Source organism: Gracilinanus agilis, chromosome 2 (genome assembly GCF_016433145.1).
Source record: "Gracilinanus agilis isolate LMUSP501 chromosome 2, AgileGrace, whole genome shotgun sequence".
Classification (NCBI taxonomy): Eukaryota; Metazoa; Chordata; class Mammalia; order Didelphimorphia; family Didelphidae; genus Gracilinanus; species Gracilinanus agilis.
The window spans coordinates 465,867,307-465,881,754 of record NC_058131.1 but is presented as its reverse complement, the minus strand read 5'-3'; the positions used below and the strand labels follow the sequence as shown (position 1 = coordinate 465,881,754).

The following is a 14,448-nucleotide window of genomic DNA, read 5'->3' as shown; positions in this document are numbered from 1 at the left end:
TGTTGTATGTGCGTTGATGGATAACCCACTGTTTAAAAAGAGTATTTCAGAGTTAATATGAAGGAGTGAATCTGATAGAAACTTAGAAGAGAATTCAGTTACATCAGGTGTCCCAAAAGTCTTAGTTCAGTGTTAAACTTTTCTTCACTGATATTGTTGATCTAATACTTTAAGTTTTATTTAATACTAAACTAAAATTTTTTGGGATATTCTGTACATTTGGCACTTCTGCATGTGTGTTCCCCCTTAATTTCCTTGTGTTTATTCCCTGCACTTAAACCAGAAGTTAAACATCTGACAAATGTACTCCCTGCTCTTATACCTAGTGGTTAGGTACTGTGCAAAATAGAAATATGTGAGACACAATCACTGAGCTTAAGAATTAAGATGGTGATATGAGATAATATGGATAAAAAAGAAACAGGAACACAGAAAAACATTTAATTAAATGAAAAATTATATGGTGTGTATTGTAAGGGTATTTGGATGAGGTTAGAGTAGGAGCTCAATGACAGAAAGCTTGATAGAAAAGTTAGGATTTGAAGGAATAAGTAGTGAGTCAACTGGCATTTATTAAGTACTTACATTGTCACTGTTCTAAGTCCTGAGGATATAAAGAAAGGCAAAAACAAAAACAAAAAAATGAAAACAAAATAAATAATCCTTGCTTTCAAGCAGTTTACAGTGTAATGGGGGAGACAATATGCAAATAATTATGTAAAAAGAAGATATTTTATATGATAAATTGAGGCACTAAGATTAAGTGAACCTGGTAAAAACTTCTTGCAGGAGATAAAACTTTAGCTGAGACTTGAAAGAAATGAGGGAAACAAGGAGACAGAGATAAATACAGAATTTCAAGCATGGGAAATAGCTAGGGAAAATGCCTGGAGTTGGGAGATGGAGTGTTGTGTGTGAGGAATGGCAAGGAGGCTAGGAGTGTGTTAAAGGTATAAGTTATAAAACTTATAAAACTTATAAAACTTATAAGTTATAAAAAAAAAGCTCAAAGGGTAGGATAGGGTCAGGTTATGAAAAGTTTTTTCCCTCTTTCATTTTGTTTTTGTTTTTTAACTTTTGAATTGCATTTTTCTCAATTACATTAATTTTTAACTTATATTTTTCTTAAAAATTTGAGTCCCAAATGCTCTCTCTCCCTACCTTTCTTCTCCCCTCCTTGAGAAATAAAGTGATTTGATTTGGATTATACATATGCAGTCATGGAAAACATTTCCATATTAGACATGTTGCAAAAGAAAACAGACAAAAAAGTCTGAGAAAAATAAAGAAAATAAAAAGTATGCTTAAATCTTTATTCAGAATCAATCAGTTCTTTCACTAGAAGTGGATAGCATTTTTCATCATAAGTCTTTTGGAATTGTCTTGGGTCATTGTATTATTAAGGATAGGTGAGTCATTCACAGTTGATTATTATAAAATATTGCTGTTACTGTTTACAATGCTCTACTAAGTCTGCTCACTTCATTCTGCATTAGTTCATGTAAGTTTCCCAAATTTTTCTGAAAGCATCTTGCTTATAATTTCTCATAGCACAATAATATTCCATCACAATAATATGCTGGAGCTTTTTCAATATTCCACAATACTTTTGTACATATAAGTCCTTTTCCTTTTATTTCTTTGGGATATAGACTTAGAAGTAGTACTACAGGGTGAAAAGATATGCACAATTTCATATAGTGTTTTGGGCAGAGATCCAAATAGCTCTCTAGAATGGTTGGAACAATTCCCAATTCCATTAACAAACACTAACAGTGTAGCAGTGTCCCTATTTTTCCATGTCTCCTCTAATATTTATTATTTTCCTTTTATTTTTTTGGTCATGGTTGCCATGATAGGTATGAAGTGGTACTTCAGAGTTGTTTTAATTTGAATTACTCTGATCAAGAATGAATTAGAGGGGCAGCTTGGTAGCTCAGTAGATCGAGAGCCAGGCCTAGAGATGGGAGGTCTTAGGTTCAAATCTGACCTCAGACACGTCCCACCTCTGTGACCCTGGGCAAGTCAATTAACCCTCATTGCCTTGCCCTTAACACTCTTCTGCATTGGAACCAATACACAGTATTGATTCCAAGATGAAAGGTAAAGGTTTAAAAAAAAGAACGCATTAGAACATTTTTATGACTATAGGTAGCTCTGATTTCTTCTTCCACAAACTTCTTGTTCATATTGTTTGACTATCAATTAGTAAAGATTTAGATTCTTATAAATTTGACTCAGTGCTTTCTATATTTCAGAAATAAGGAAATGATAAATCAGAGATCCTTTCTGTAAAAATTTCACCCCAGTTTCCTGCTTTTCTTCATTTTATTTTCTTCATTTGTTATTCACTTTACATCTTATAATGCTCTCTATCTCTTTTTTTTTGGTCATAAATTCTGATGAGGGAAGAATTTATAACCAAACAAAAAAAAGCTTTTTAAAAAAAGCTTTAAAGGATTTAAAATGGATTATTTTAATTGCATTAAGTTAGAAAGCTTTTATGTAAACAAAAGAAGTGTAACAAGATTAGAAGGGGAAACAACAAACTTGCAAAAAATTTATAAAAATTTTATCTAATAAAAGTCTAATTTCTCAGTCAATTTTATAAGAATACAAGTCATTTTACATTTTATAAATGGTCAAAGGATATGAATAAGAAATCGAAGCTTTCACCAATCATATGAAAAAATGTTCTGTCACTCTTGAATAGAGAAATGTAAACTAAAACAATTCTGAGGTACAACCTCACACTTACAAGATTGGCAATAAAAGAAAATCATAACTGTTGGAGGGGATATGACAAAATTGGGACAATAATGCACTTGTTGGCATTGTGAACTGATCCAACCACTCTGGAGGGCACTTTGGAACTATACCCAAAGGGTTATAAAACTGTGCACATCCTTTAAATCCCAAGTCTGTATACCAAAGCAATCATAAAAAGGGAAAAGGACATACTCACACAAAAATATATGTAACAGCTCTTTTTGTGGTTGCAAAGAATTGGAAATTGAGGACTGAATAAATTGTGGTATATGTTGGCAATGGAGTAGTATTGTTCTAAAACAAATGATAAGCAGGATGATTTCAGAAAAAAAGCTGGAAAGACCTACATGAACTGATGCAGAGTGAAATAAGCAGAACTGGGAGAACAGTGCATCATGTAATCAAGATAACAACATGTTAATACCATACAGAAACAACAATGTAGGGGAAGCAAATGCATTGCAAGATCAAAATGCATTGCAATCTGAGGATCCAGAGCCAGAACAAACAGTAGTCACTTTACAATAGAAAGAGGACATGGGATATACAGAGATAGAGGCTACAATGATTCAAGTGAATCAAAAAACAGAAACAGCTGAACCCATGAGCCAAGTCAACCAAGAAACAGATAGCAACGAACCACACATGACTAGCATGCTACCAGAAAATGACTTAGCAGATATGGACATGGAAGCAATTATAACATTAGATGTAATTAATACCAAGCCATCACAACCATATACTGTTTACACAGATTCTGATGATGAAGAGGAAATGAAAAGAATATAACAAGAAGCAAATGTACCAGTGATCATCATACCAGACATAGGTAGTGAAGAAAGACATGAGTGGCTATGTTTCATACATATACTGGATGACTAATCCATCAAAAGTGCAGAACACCTAAAGAAAAGCCTAAATACAGAAGGATTACAAACACAATGTGGAGAATACTGTAGCAATGAAAACAGTATATATAAATGGAATCAAAGCAATATTGGATTGCTAGTTCAACTAATAGTGTTATGGTATCTGAGAAGCAAACCTAGCAGGGAATTACATCTTTCCCCATTTGAAATGTTATATGGCCGACCTGTTTGGCAAGGGAGAGCTCACAAAACCCCATATGTCTCAATGCTGGGTTCAGATTGTGAACTGCATAAATATATCCAGGCCCTGCAACAATGACTCACAGAACTCCAAGAATTCAGTTTGATTCAACAGAGAGTTCCCCTTGATTAATACTTGCATAATTTAAAACCAAGTGTACATAAGAAACTTCACAAGAAAATCAGTAACAGACCCCAAATGGTTAGGACACTATCAAATTTTGCTCACTACCCCTACAACTGTAAAAGTAGAAGGAAAAGATTGATGGTTCCATGTGACCCAAGTAAAACCTGAAAAGAAACATACCAATGCAGAACACCCAGAAACAGTTCAAGAAAGACAAATTACAGAAAGTGCTGAGGGCTGAGAATTGAAATTCAAAATCATTGCAAAACATCTGAAAGTGCATATAACATACACACACAAACAATTGTTTGACATCACTGACAAAGCATCACAATCCACACTGTTCCTGCATCCGGACCAGAGAGCCCGTCTGACAACATGTACGACAACAGACAACATGTGACAGGGAAACAAAGAAGGGGAAAAGAATCCAGAGAAGAAAAGGAAATTGAGAAAATCACCAAGAAGAAAGATGCAAGAAAAGAGTACTTGAAAAAGCATTGTGAAAAAACTTTTGAACTTTGCAAAAATGGATAATTGCACAAAGAAGAGGCCAAAAGGAAATGGTTTACATAAGACTATGGTGCAGCAATAGCACAAAAACACAAAATAACCTCACACTTTAGGAAAATGCAACCACAGTACATAGCATCAATATACAAGAGAAATCTACAGGCAACTTGAAGAAAATTGACAACTTTGAAAACAAGGGTGAGTATTTTGCATGCACAATACATAAAGAGAACACAAAACACAGCACAAAACTAGTCAAGACCTCGTGGAAATAAGCGAATGTCTGAAGATTGTGAAAATATGAAATGTATATATATCTATAATGTAAATAGTTGCAAGTTCCATAAGATTTTAACCACATAAAAAGATCAAGTGATTTTCTTGTCTGATTAACATCAATATGCAGAACTAATGCTTGTACAAATGTATAATAGTGTAAATAATGTAAATTTTTATACATACCTGTAACATAGGTTGGAAAAGTAGAGTAGAATTGTAAATAATAGTCCCTAAGCATGTAGATACTGTAGCATACTAACAATTTAGCAGATAATTTGGATATTAGACAAAAGGAAAGTGCAGAAAGGACTAGGGAAGTTCAAAACTTTTTAGCGATCTAGTGCAGGGAAAGCAGAAGAATAAAATATATGTGTTGTTGGATAGATAACTAAGAATACTAACATACTAAAATAGATTCTCAATATAAAAATTAAATTGCATTTAAAACATAGGTAGTTTAAGCATAATTTGATAACAGCTAAGAATATTAAGTTAGTTGTATTAGAAACAAGTTAAAATTCAGTTAAAATCATAAATAGGTTAAATAATAACTTAGAAGAGTTTAAGGATAAGAAAATTGTTACACTGTAAACTTAGACATTGTGTTCAATGGAAAAACTTTTCTTGTTACAAAATTGTTTTACAACCTTTAAATATTGTTATATAAATTGCAACCCTCATCTTCCTACCAACCTCTCCAAAACCCATCTTAGAATAGGAATAGATATGACAAGATAAGCATTTATTATTTTGAAGGGAAGGAGAACATAAGATAGGAATAGGAAATAGTGATGCATGAATTAAATGGGACTTTTGGAAAAAGTCCCACCACACAAAACCGGGATACTGTAAAGATAGGATTTGCTCAAAGTGGGATAGAATGAAAGGAACCAGAGAAGGCAGTTGCTGATGGTTGCTAACAGTTGAGACCAGAGAGGATTCTGGGGATTTCTCCAAGGAAGAGAGGAGAGGAGAGGTCTTCCAGCAGAGGTCTGGGAAGAGGGAGGAGGAGGACATCTCAGCTCGGATCAAGACCTAAAGGGTTCCTGAGGATCTTTCTTTTGGAAATTGAAACCCTAATTCCCTGATCAAAGCCATTCCATCGCATCTCACCCATCAAGACTTCAACCATTGAGTCAGCTAAGTTTGGACTCCATTTTGGGAGTTATCTCTTACTCTCCTTCACCCATTACCTAACCTTGCTGAGATAATCCTTTCAGACAAAACTTACAATTATAGAAAAGGATAGAAATAGAAAAATAAAATTAGAAACAGAAGGGGAAGAAGTGAGGGGAGAAGCTTAGGTGTAGGAACCTTTAGGGTTCCCACCCAAGTGATGGACCCCATAGCAATAGAGAAGAGGGCACCCCAAAAATCCCTCTGCCCTTCACCCCTTTCCCCAATCCCTGATTTGCAAAAAATAAAAAGCCATTCAACAGTCAGATAGCTTTCCAGAGTGCCTAAGAGACAATGAGGGAGAGGGGAACCACAGCTTGGTCTGGCTGCTTCCATCTTGAAGCCAGACCACCCAATGTGAAACTGACTGACCTAGGGGGAGGTTTGAGTCAACCCTGTCCTTAATCAGGATTGGACTGGGGTACCACTTACCTCCTCTTATAGGGAAGTCTCTCACCTCTGACTCCTGTGGGGCGGCACAACCATCCAGGTCACCCAGTTTCAGGGTGACACCCCCTTAAAATATCTCAGTGTATATTCGGCACCTGGGAAGAGTTGGGAGACTCAACCAAATAGACTTTCTCTATCTCCCTTCTATCAAACATTCATAATGGCCCTTTTTATTGTTATAATCAGTAACAGTAATCTTGTAAGATGATCAACTGTGAAAGACTTCCCTACTCTCAGTAATACAATGATTTGTGACAATTATGAAAGACTCATGACAAAGAATGTTTTAAGTCCTTGAGTAACAAATACTAGATTACTATGATAATTTTGTGTACCTAATCTATCCCACTAATCCACTGCTTTTTCTTAGCCAGTACTAATTTGTTTTTAATGATTGCCACTTTGTAAAATAGTTTGAGATCTTGTATGGCTAGGCCACCTTCCTTCACATTTTTTTTCATTGATCCTTTGTTATTCTTGACCATCTGTTCTTCTAGATAAATTTTTAATTTTTGCTAGCTCTCTAAAACCATTTTTGTGATAATTTGATTGGTTTGGCACTGAATAATTAAATTAATTTAGGTAGAATTTTCATTTTTATTAAATTGACAGCTTACCCATAAGCAATGAATTGTTTAAATTGTTTAAATCTGATCTTACATGTATGAACTATTTTGTAAATGTATTCATATAGTTCCTAGATTTATATCTGCAGTTATTTTATGGGGTATTTCTTTTTCTAGCTCTTCCTGTGAGAATTAAGGCTTTTAAAAGCCAAATTAAATATTTTATATTTGATCCTGGAGGTAATAGGGAGCTGTTGGAGTTGATTGAATGGGGAGAGTGACATGAATAGATTTGCAGTTTAGAAAGAATAGTCTGATAGCTGAGTGGAAGATGGATTAGAGTAGGGAGAGATTTGAGGCAGGGAAACAACCAGCAGATTATTGTCATAATTCAGGCATGAAGTGACATAAAGGTTTGTACCAGGGCAGTCTCAGTGTTAGGAAAGAAAAGTGGGTTTATCCTGGAAATGTTATGATGAAATGTTAAGATAAAAGGACAGCAACTAATTGGATTTGGGAAGTGAAAGAAAGTCAAGAATCAAAGATTATTCCTTAGGTTGCAAATCTGCTGATTGGGAGAATGACTATATTCTTTCTAGTAATAAGTAATTTAGGAAGAGGAGATGACTTGGAAAACAACAGGAAGAAAATTATGTACTTGGGGATAAGCATGGCTAGTTTGTTGATACAGTTTGGTAGCAGAGAGACATGATATTGGAGAGTTAGATGGAGTAAGAACTTGACAGCTTAGGAAGCCCAAGTAGAAGATTGTAGACTTGATATTGGTGGAAAGGAGAAGTCTGGTAAAGGCCTTACATAGAAATTGGATTGAAGGGGGGAATTTATAATCAGGGGGACCTTATTTATCTCCTGTGTAAATTTATCTCCTACACTAGCTTTCTAGATCTCATTCATATGGGTATTTTCAAGCACAGGAAAAGAGAGTTTGGTAGTTCCTGGAGTTACTCAAAGAATAGTTTTTATATATTTCTTGAAGTTTAAAATAAACATGAATTCTCCTCCCTTATAGTACTGGATAAAATTATGACTCTATGGGACATATAGTACGATAAGGACCTTTATGAAGGAACTGAGGCTTCCTTATGGCACTGATGGAATCTTATTACCAATTTTGAAAGAATTCCCATTGCATGGTTTAATTTTCTCCTTGAGTCTGGATTATTTTTAATGTTGACAAATCATTCGTTTTCTCATGATCAAATTTGGGTTATTATATAGATGATTGACAGCATCTGGGCTAATGAGATCTCAGGCATTTGTTAAATGTCACTGCTAATTTCTACTAGATAAAAGATGTATCAAAAGAAATAAAACTTTTTAATCCTTTTGAAATTATCTTATTTCAGATTTAGACTTGGATGGATTAAGTCCAACAAGATGTCCCAATAATGTTCCTTATGGTGAAGATGATCACAACTCTGTGGATTCAAGGACTACATCTGAGAGTAGGGATGTTGGAGAGCAAAGAACCAGTAGACATGAAGCCATCTTGACTCATAGCTTTGGTGAGGAAGCCACAGGAAGAAGCTTGGAGACTGAGACATCCTTTAGCAACCCAGGCTTTGAAGAACCTTATTCCACAGACACTTCCTCTGCTTGGAGCCCAGAGGCAAGTTACCAATTTAAATAAGATTTTATTGATATTTTCTGTTTCTTACATCATCATAATATCCCATATATCCCTTTCTAAGAGCCATCCCATATGATGAAAATAAATAATTTTAGAGGAAAAAAAGTCAGGCCAACTTTTTGATTCATTAAAAAAGTTCAATAATTTGTGTAATATGTAACATCTTTTGACCTCCCACCTCCACAAAGGGGTAGTTTGGGAATACTTTTTCATGTCTCTTCCTTTGAGATCCATTTTATCTTTAATTTTGTTTCATTTACTTTTCTTTTTTGGTGTCTGGTTATTCTTTCCATTTACGTCATTGCAGTTACTGTGTATATTGTTTTCTTGGCTCTGATAATTAATTCATATAGATAGATATTCATTAATTCATATAGATCTTCCCATGCTTCTCTATATTCATCACACACATATCACAGAACAATAGTATTCTATTATATTCTTGTACAATAATTTATTTTTTTTCAGTTGATGGATACTACTTATTTCCAATTCTTAGCTACTATAAAAAGTGTTGCTATAAATATATTTGTGTATAAGGGGATTTTTTTCATTACAATGGCTTCCATGGAATATAAGCCTAATATTTGTTTCAAAGGGTATAGACATTTTAGGCATCTTAATTGCATAATTCCTACTTGCTTTCCAAAATGGTTTTGCCATTTCACAGCTCCAACAACAGTGTATTAGAACTTCCCACAATCTCTTCAAAATTGGCTTGTCATTTTTCTCATTTTGCCAATTTGCAGTATATGAGATAAAATCTTGTGATTATATTGTTTATATTTCTTTTTTTAAACATTTATTAATATTTATTTTTTGGAAAAGTTAACATGGTTATTCCCCTCTTTTTATTTTTAAGGCCTAATGAATTCCTTCTCCCTTCTTCTCCCCTCTCTTTTTTGACCTTCCCACTCTCCTGCTCCCCTTGGTTTATCCCTTCTGACTTTCTCAGTAGGGTTAGATAGAGTTTTATATCCTAATGGATAAAGCTACTCTTCCCTCTCAGGGTTAATTACACTGAGAGTAAGGTTTAAATATTACCTCTTAATGCTCTCTTCCTCTCCTTCTTATAATAGTATTCATCCCTTCCCCTTCCAATGCCCTCTTTGTGTGTAAGAGAATATCCTATTTTTCTTATTTATTCAAGTTTCTCTTCATGTCCTCTACTATTCACCTCCCTCTTTCCCACCCCCATATCATCTTAGACCATTTAGTATTCCAACCTCTCCCTATGAATAATTCTTCTAATTACTATAATAGTGAATACTATAATAGTGAATAGAGTTCCTTACAGAGAATTATACATAACATTTCTCCACATAGGAATACCAATAATTAGATCATATTGAAGCCTTTAAAGAGGCAAATTTAAAAAATAAGAGTTTTCTTTTTTCCCCTCTGTTTCTTATTTACCTTTTCATGTTCCTCTTGATTTTTGTGGATGGATATCAAACTTTCCATTTAGTCCTGGTCTTTTCTGTGCAAATACTTGGAATTCTTCTATCTTGTTGAATGCCCAAACTTTCCCCTGGAGGTATATAGTTAGTTTTGATGGGTAGGTGATCCTTGATTGTAGACCCAGTTCTCTTGCCTTTCTGAATATCATATTCCAAGCCTTGTGGTCTTTTAGTGTGGAGGCTGCCAGATCCTGTGTGATCCTGATTGGTGCTCCTTGATATCTGAATTGTCTCTTTCTGGCTTCTTGTAAGATTTTTTTCTTTTACTTGGAAGCTCTTGAATTTGGCTATTATATTCCTGGAGGTTGTCTTTTCTGGGTCTAGTGTAGAGGGTGATCTATGGATCCTTTCAATGTCTATATTGCCCTCTTGTTGTACAACTTCAGGGTGATTTTGCTGAATAATTTCTTTTAGTATGGAGTCCAAGTTTCTATTAATTTCTGCTTTTTCAGGAAGACCAATGATTCTCAGATTGTCCCTTCTAGACCTGTTTTCTTGGTCTGTCACTTTCTCATTGAGATATTTCATGTTACCTTCTATTTTATCAGTCTTTTGACTTTGTTTTATTTATTCTTGCTGTCTTGAGAGATCATTAGCTTCTAATTGCTTAATTCTAGCCTTCAGGGACTGGTTTTCCTTTTCAATCTGGTTATTTCTGGTATTCAATTTGCTTATCAGTTCATTTGATTTCTGAGCCTCACTTTCCAGTTGCAAAATCCTGCCTTTTAAACTGTTATTTTCTTGCCAGATCTCTTCCATCTTTCTTATCATCTCAGATTTGAACTCTTCAATAACTTGTGGCCAGTTTTCATTATTTTGGGAAGGTTTGGATATGATTACTTGTTTGTTCTCCTCTGCTGTTTGCTCTGTTGTCTGGATTTTCTCTGTGTAAAAGTTGTTGAGTGTTAAAGATTTCTTCTTGATGATCTTTCTCTTTTGGGGTTCTTGTCTCTGGCTTGCCATTGTTAGCCCTGTGCCCTCTCAGGTTTATCCTCACACTCAGGGTCTGTCTGAGCTCTTTAGGCTCCTGAGGTCTCAGATCTAGTTGTTCTCAGGGTCACGCCTCCTGGAGGTCCCCTTGCTTGTTCCTCTGCCCAAGGCTCCTTTAACAGTCTCAGGGCACTGTTTCCACAGTTGTGCACCTCTCTGCACTGGGTCCCCATTAAAGGTCCTCGCCTGCGCTCAAGATCTTAGTCCTCGCTTGCTCTCAGGATCTGTGTCTGGGCTTGTGTCCACACCTGCACTCATGCCTGCACTCAGGGTCTGTGTTCAAAGTCCGCACATTCTTTAGCCTCTTGGGGTCTTAAATCTTGCTGCTTTCAGGAGCAGGCCCTGGTGACCCCAGGTAGCTGCCAAGGACTTAATGCGTGCCCCAAACTTACTCTAACTCTTGTGTGCTGGCTTTGGCACTGTAGATAATGTGGGGTGGGTAGGGGGTTGCTCAACTCGCGTTTTAGTGAGAGCTGTTTCACCCCTTTATAGCATGGAAATGCCCCGATTCCACTTACCTCCAATGCTGTGCCCTGTTGTGGGGTCCCTTCATTCCTCTGGAATTGTTTTTATGTCTTCTTGAGGAGTCCTATATGTTTTGGTTAGGAGAGGTTAAAAGGCTGCTTTTTAATCTGCCGCCATCTTAACCAGGAAAACCTGTATCAATTTATATTTCTTTTAATATTAGTGACTTAGAACATTTTTGTGTGGATGTGATTATTTTGCAGTTATTCTTTTGAGAACTGTTCATATCCTTTGACCATTTTGTCTCATCTCCTGGGGGGATGCCTACTAGTCATAAATACATAATATACACACAAATATAATACTAAACCTTTCTTAGTGAAATTTCACATAAATAATTTTTTTCAACTTGAACATTTCACTTCTTTTTATATACATAATCCTTTCAGACAACTGTGGTTTATTCAATAAATCATTCCTTATGAGAAAATGGGATCTATATCAGGCATGCAAGGATGTTTCAACATTAGCCAAACAATCAACATAATTAATTATATTAAAATGCAAAACATCCAAAACTTTATTATCTCAACAGATATAGGAAAAGTCTGTGACAAAGTGCAATCCTCTTCTATCCTATTTGTATGTAACCTGACTATTCATAATCTTTGACAATTTTTCAATTGGGGATGACTTAGATTCTTATAAATTTGATTTAATTCTTTATATATTTGAGAAATGAAACCTCTATCAGAGAAATTTGTTGTAATTTCCTTCCCTCCCCAGTTTGTTGTTTCCCTTCTAAATCTTGGTTGCATTACTTTTGTTTGTATAAAACCTTTTTAATTTAATATAATCAAAATTATTCATTTTATATCTTTTAATTTTCTCTTTCTCTTGTTTGGTCATAATTTATTCCCTTCTTCATAGATATGACAGTTAAACTATGTTCCCCTAATTTACTTATAATACCATTCTTTAAGTTTAAATCATATACCCATTTTGATCTTATCTTGGTACAACGTGTGAGAAATTGATCTAAACCTAATTTTTGCCTTACTGTTTTCCAATTTGCCCAGCAGTTTTTCTCAAATAGTGAGTGATTTTTCTTCCCTTTTTCTAATTAAATTAACCAATGTACTATCTTTGGTCCCCTTCTCCTTCCCCCCCATGAAACCAACTCCTAGTTTTATCTATTAGTTCAATGGTTCTCTTTCTTTTAATTTTATTAATTTTTCCTTTGATTTTTAGGATTTCCAATTTAGTCTTTAAATGGAGATTTTCAATTTCTTCTTTTTCTACTTACTTGCATGCCCAATTCATTGCTTCTTTTTCTCTATTTTATTTATGGAAGTGTTTAAAGATATAAATTTTCCACTAAGTACTTCTTTAGCTATATCCCATAAATTTTATGATGTTGTCTTCTCACTGTCATTCTTCTTAATGAAATTATTGTTTCCATAATTTGTTCTTTGATCCACCCCATTTTTAAGCATCAGAGTATTTAGTTTCTAGTTAATTTTTGATTTGTCTTTTCACAGACCCTTATTGATTATAATTTTTATTGCATTGAAAAGGATACATTGATTACTCCTGTTTTTCTGCATTTGTTTGTGAATATTTTTCTGTTCTAATATATCTTCAGTTTTAGTGTAGGTACCATGTACTACTGAAAGAAGGTATATTCCTCCTATTCCCATTCAATGTTCTCCAGACATCTATTAGTTCTAACTTTTCTAAAATTTCATTCACTTTCTTTACTTCTTTCTTGTTTACTTTTTGCTTCAAATTATCTAGATCTCAAAGGGGATGGTTGAGGTATAGTTTCGTTTTATTGTCTATGCCCTTCTGAAGCTTATTTAATTTTTCCTTTAAAAATTTGGAGACTATCTCATTTGTGGCATATATATTGTCGATGGTACCTTTTAGCAATATGTAATTTTCTTCCTTATGTATTTTAATTAGATTTATTTTTGCTTTTTTGTATGGCATCATGACTGTGTTTCTTGCTTTTTTTACTTCATATGAAGCACAATAAATTCTGCTCCAGTCCCTTACCTTTACTTTATGTTTGTCTCCCTGCCTCAAATGTGTTTCTTATAAACAACATATCATAAGATTCTATTTTTTAAATCCACTCTGCTCCCTGCTTCTTTTTTATGGGTGAGTTTATCCCATTCACATTCAGGTATGATTACCAACTATGTATTTCCTTCCATCATATTTTCCCTTTTTGAACCTGCTTTTTCTCCTTTATTCTGTCCCTCCTACCAAGTATTTTATTTTGAATCCTCTTTTCTATTACTCCTTGCCCCCTACCTTGTCTTTTCTACCTCATTCTCCTCTATAGGTTAAGGTAGGAATATATGCCTGAATGAGTATGGTTGCTATTCCCTTTCTGAGTCACTTATGATGAGGATAATGTTTAAGTATTGCCCATCACCACCCTTATCCTCCCCTTGACTGCAATAGTTTTTCATGCCTCATTTGGTGAAATAATTTATCCCATTCCACTTCTCCCTTCCCTTCTCTCAGTGCAATCCTCTTTTCCCCCCTGTTTTTTACATATCCTAATCAGCTTACTCTCACATCCTCTGCCTATGTATACTCCTAACTGCTTTAATACCGAAAAAATGTTAAGAATTATAAATATAGGGTGGGGGGCAACTGATTGGCTCAGTGGATTGAGAGCCAGGCCTAGAGATGGAAGGTCCTAAATTCACATCTGATCTAAGAAACTTACTAGACCCTGGGCAAGTCACTTAATCCCCACTGCCCAGTCCTTATTGCTCTTCTGCCTTGGAACCAATATATAGTATTGATTCCAAGACAGAAGGTAAGGGTTTAAAAAAAAGAATTACAATGTCATCTTTCCACTTAGGAATATATACAT

General features: G+C 34.8%; 1 protein-coding gene across 2 annotated transcripts in view; it reads left to right on the top strand.

Annotated features, from left to right (window-relative positions):
- SYT16 (synaptotagmin 16) overlaps positions 1-14,448 on the top strand; it is a 120,010-nt gene that overhangs the window by 72,359 nt on the left and 33,203 nt on the right. Inside the window, exon 3 of one of the 2 annotated variants that reach the window (XM_044662011.1) lies at positions 8,363-8,619. In XM_044662011.1, the coding sequence (XP_044517946.1) occupies positions 8,363-8,619 (257 nt within the window). Of the gene's footprint in view, positions 1-8,356; positions 8,620-14,448 lie in introns of both variants that reach the window. The other variant, XM_044662010.1, reaches the window with a different exon arrangement.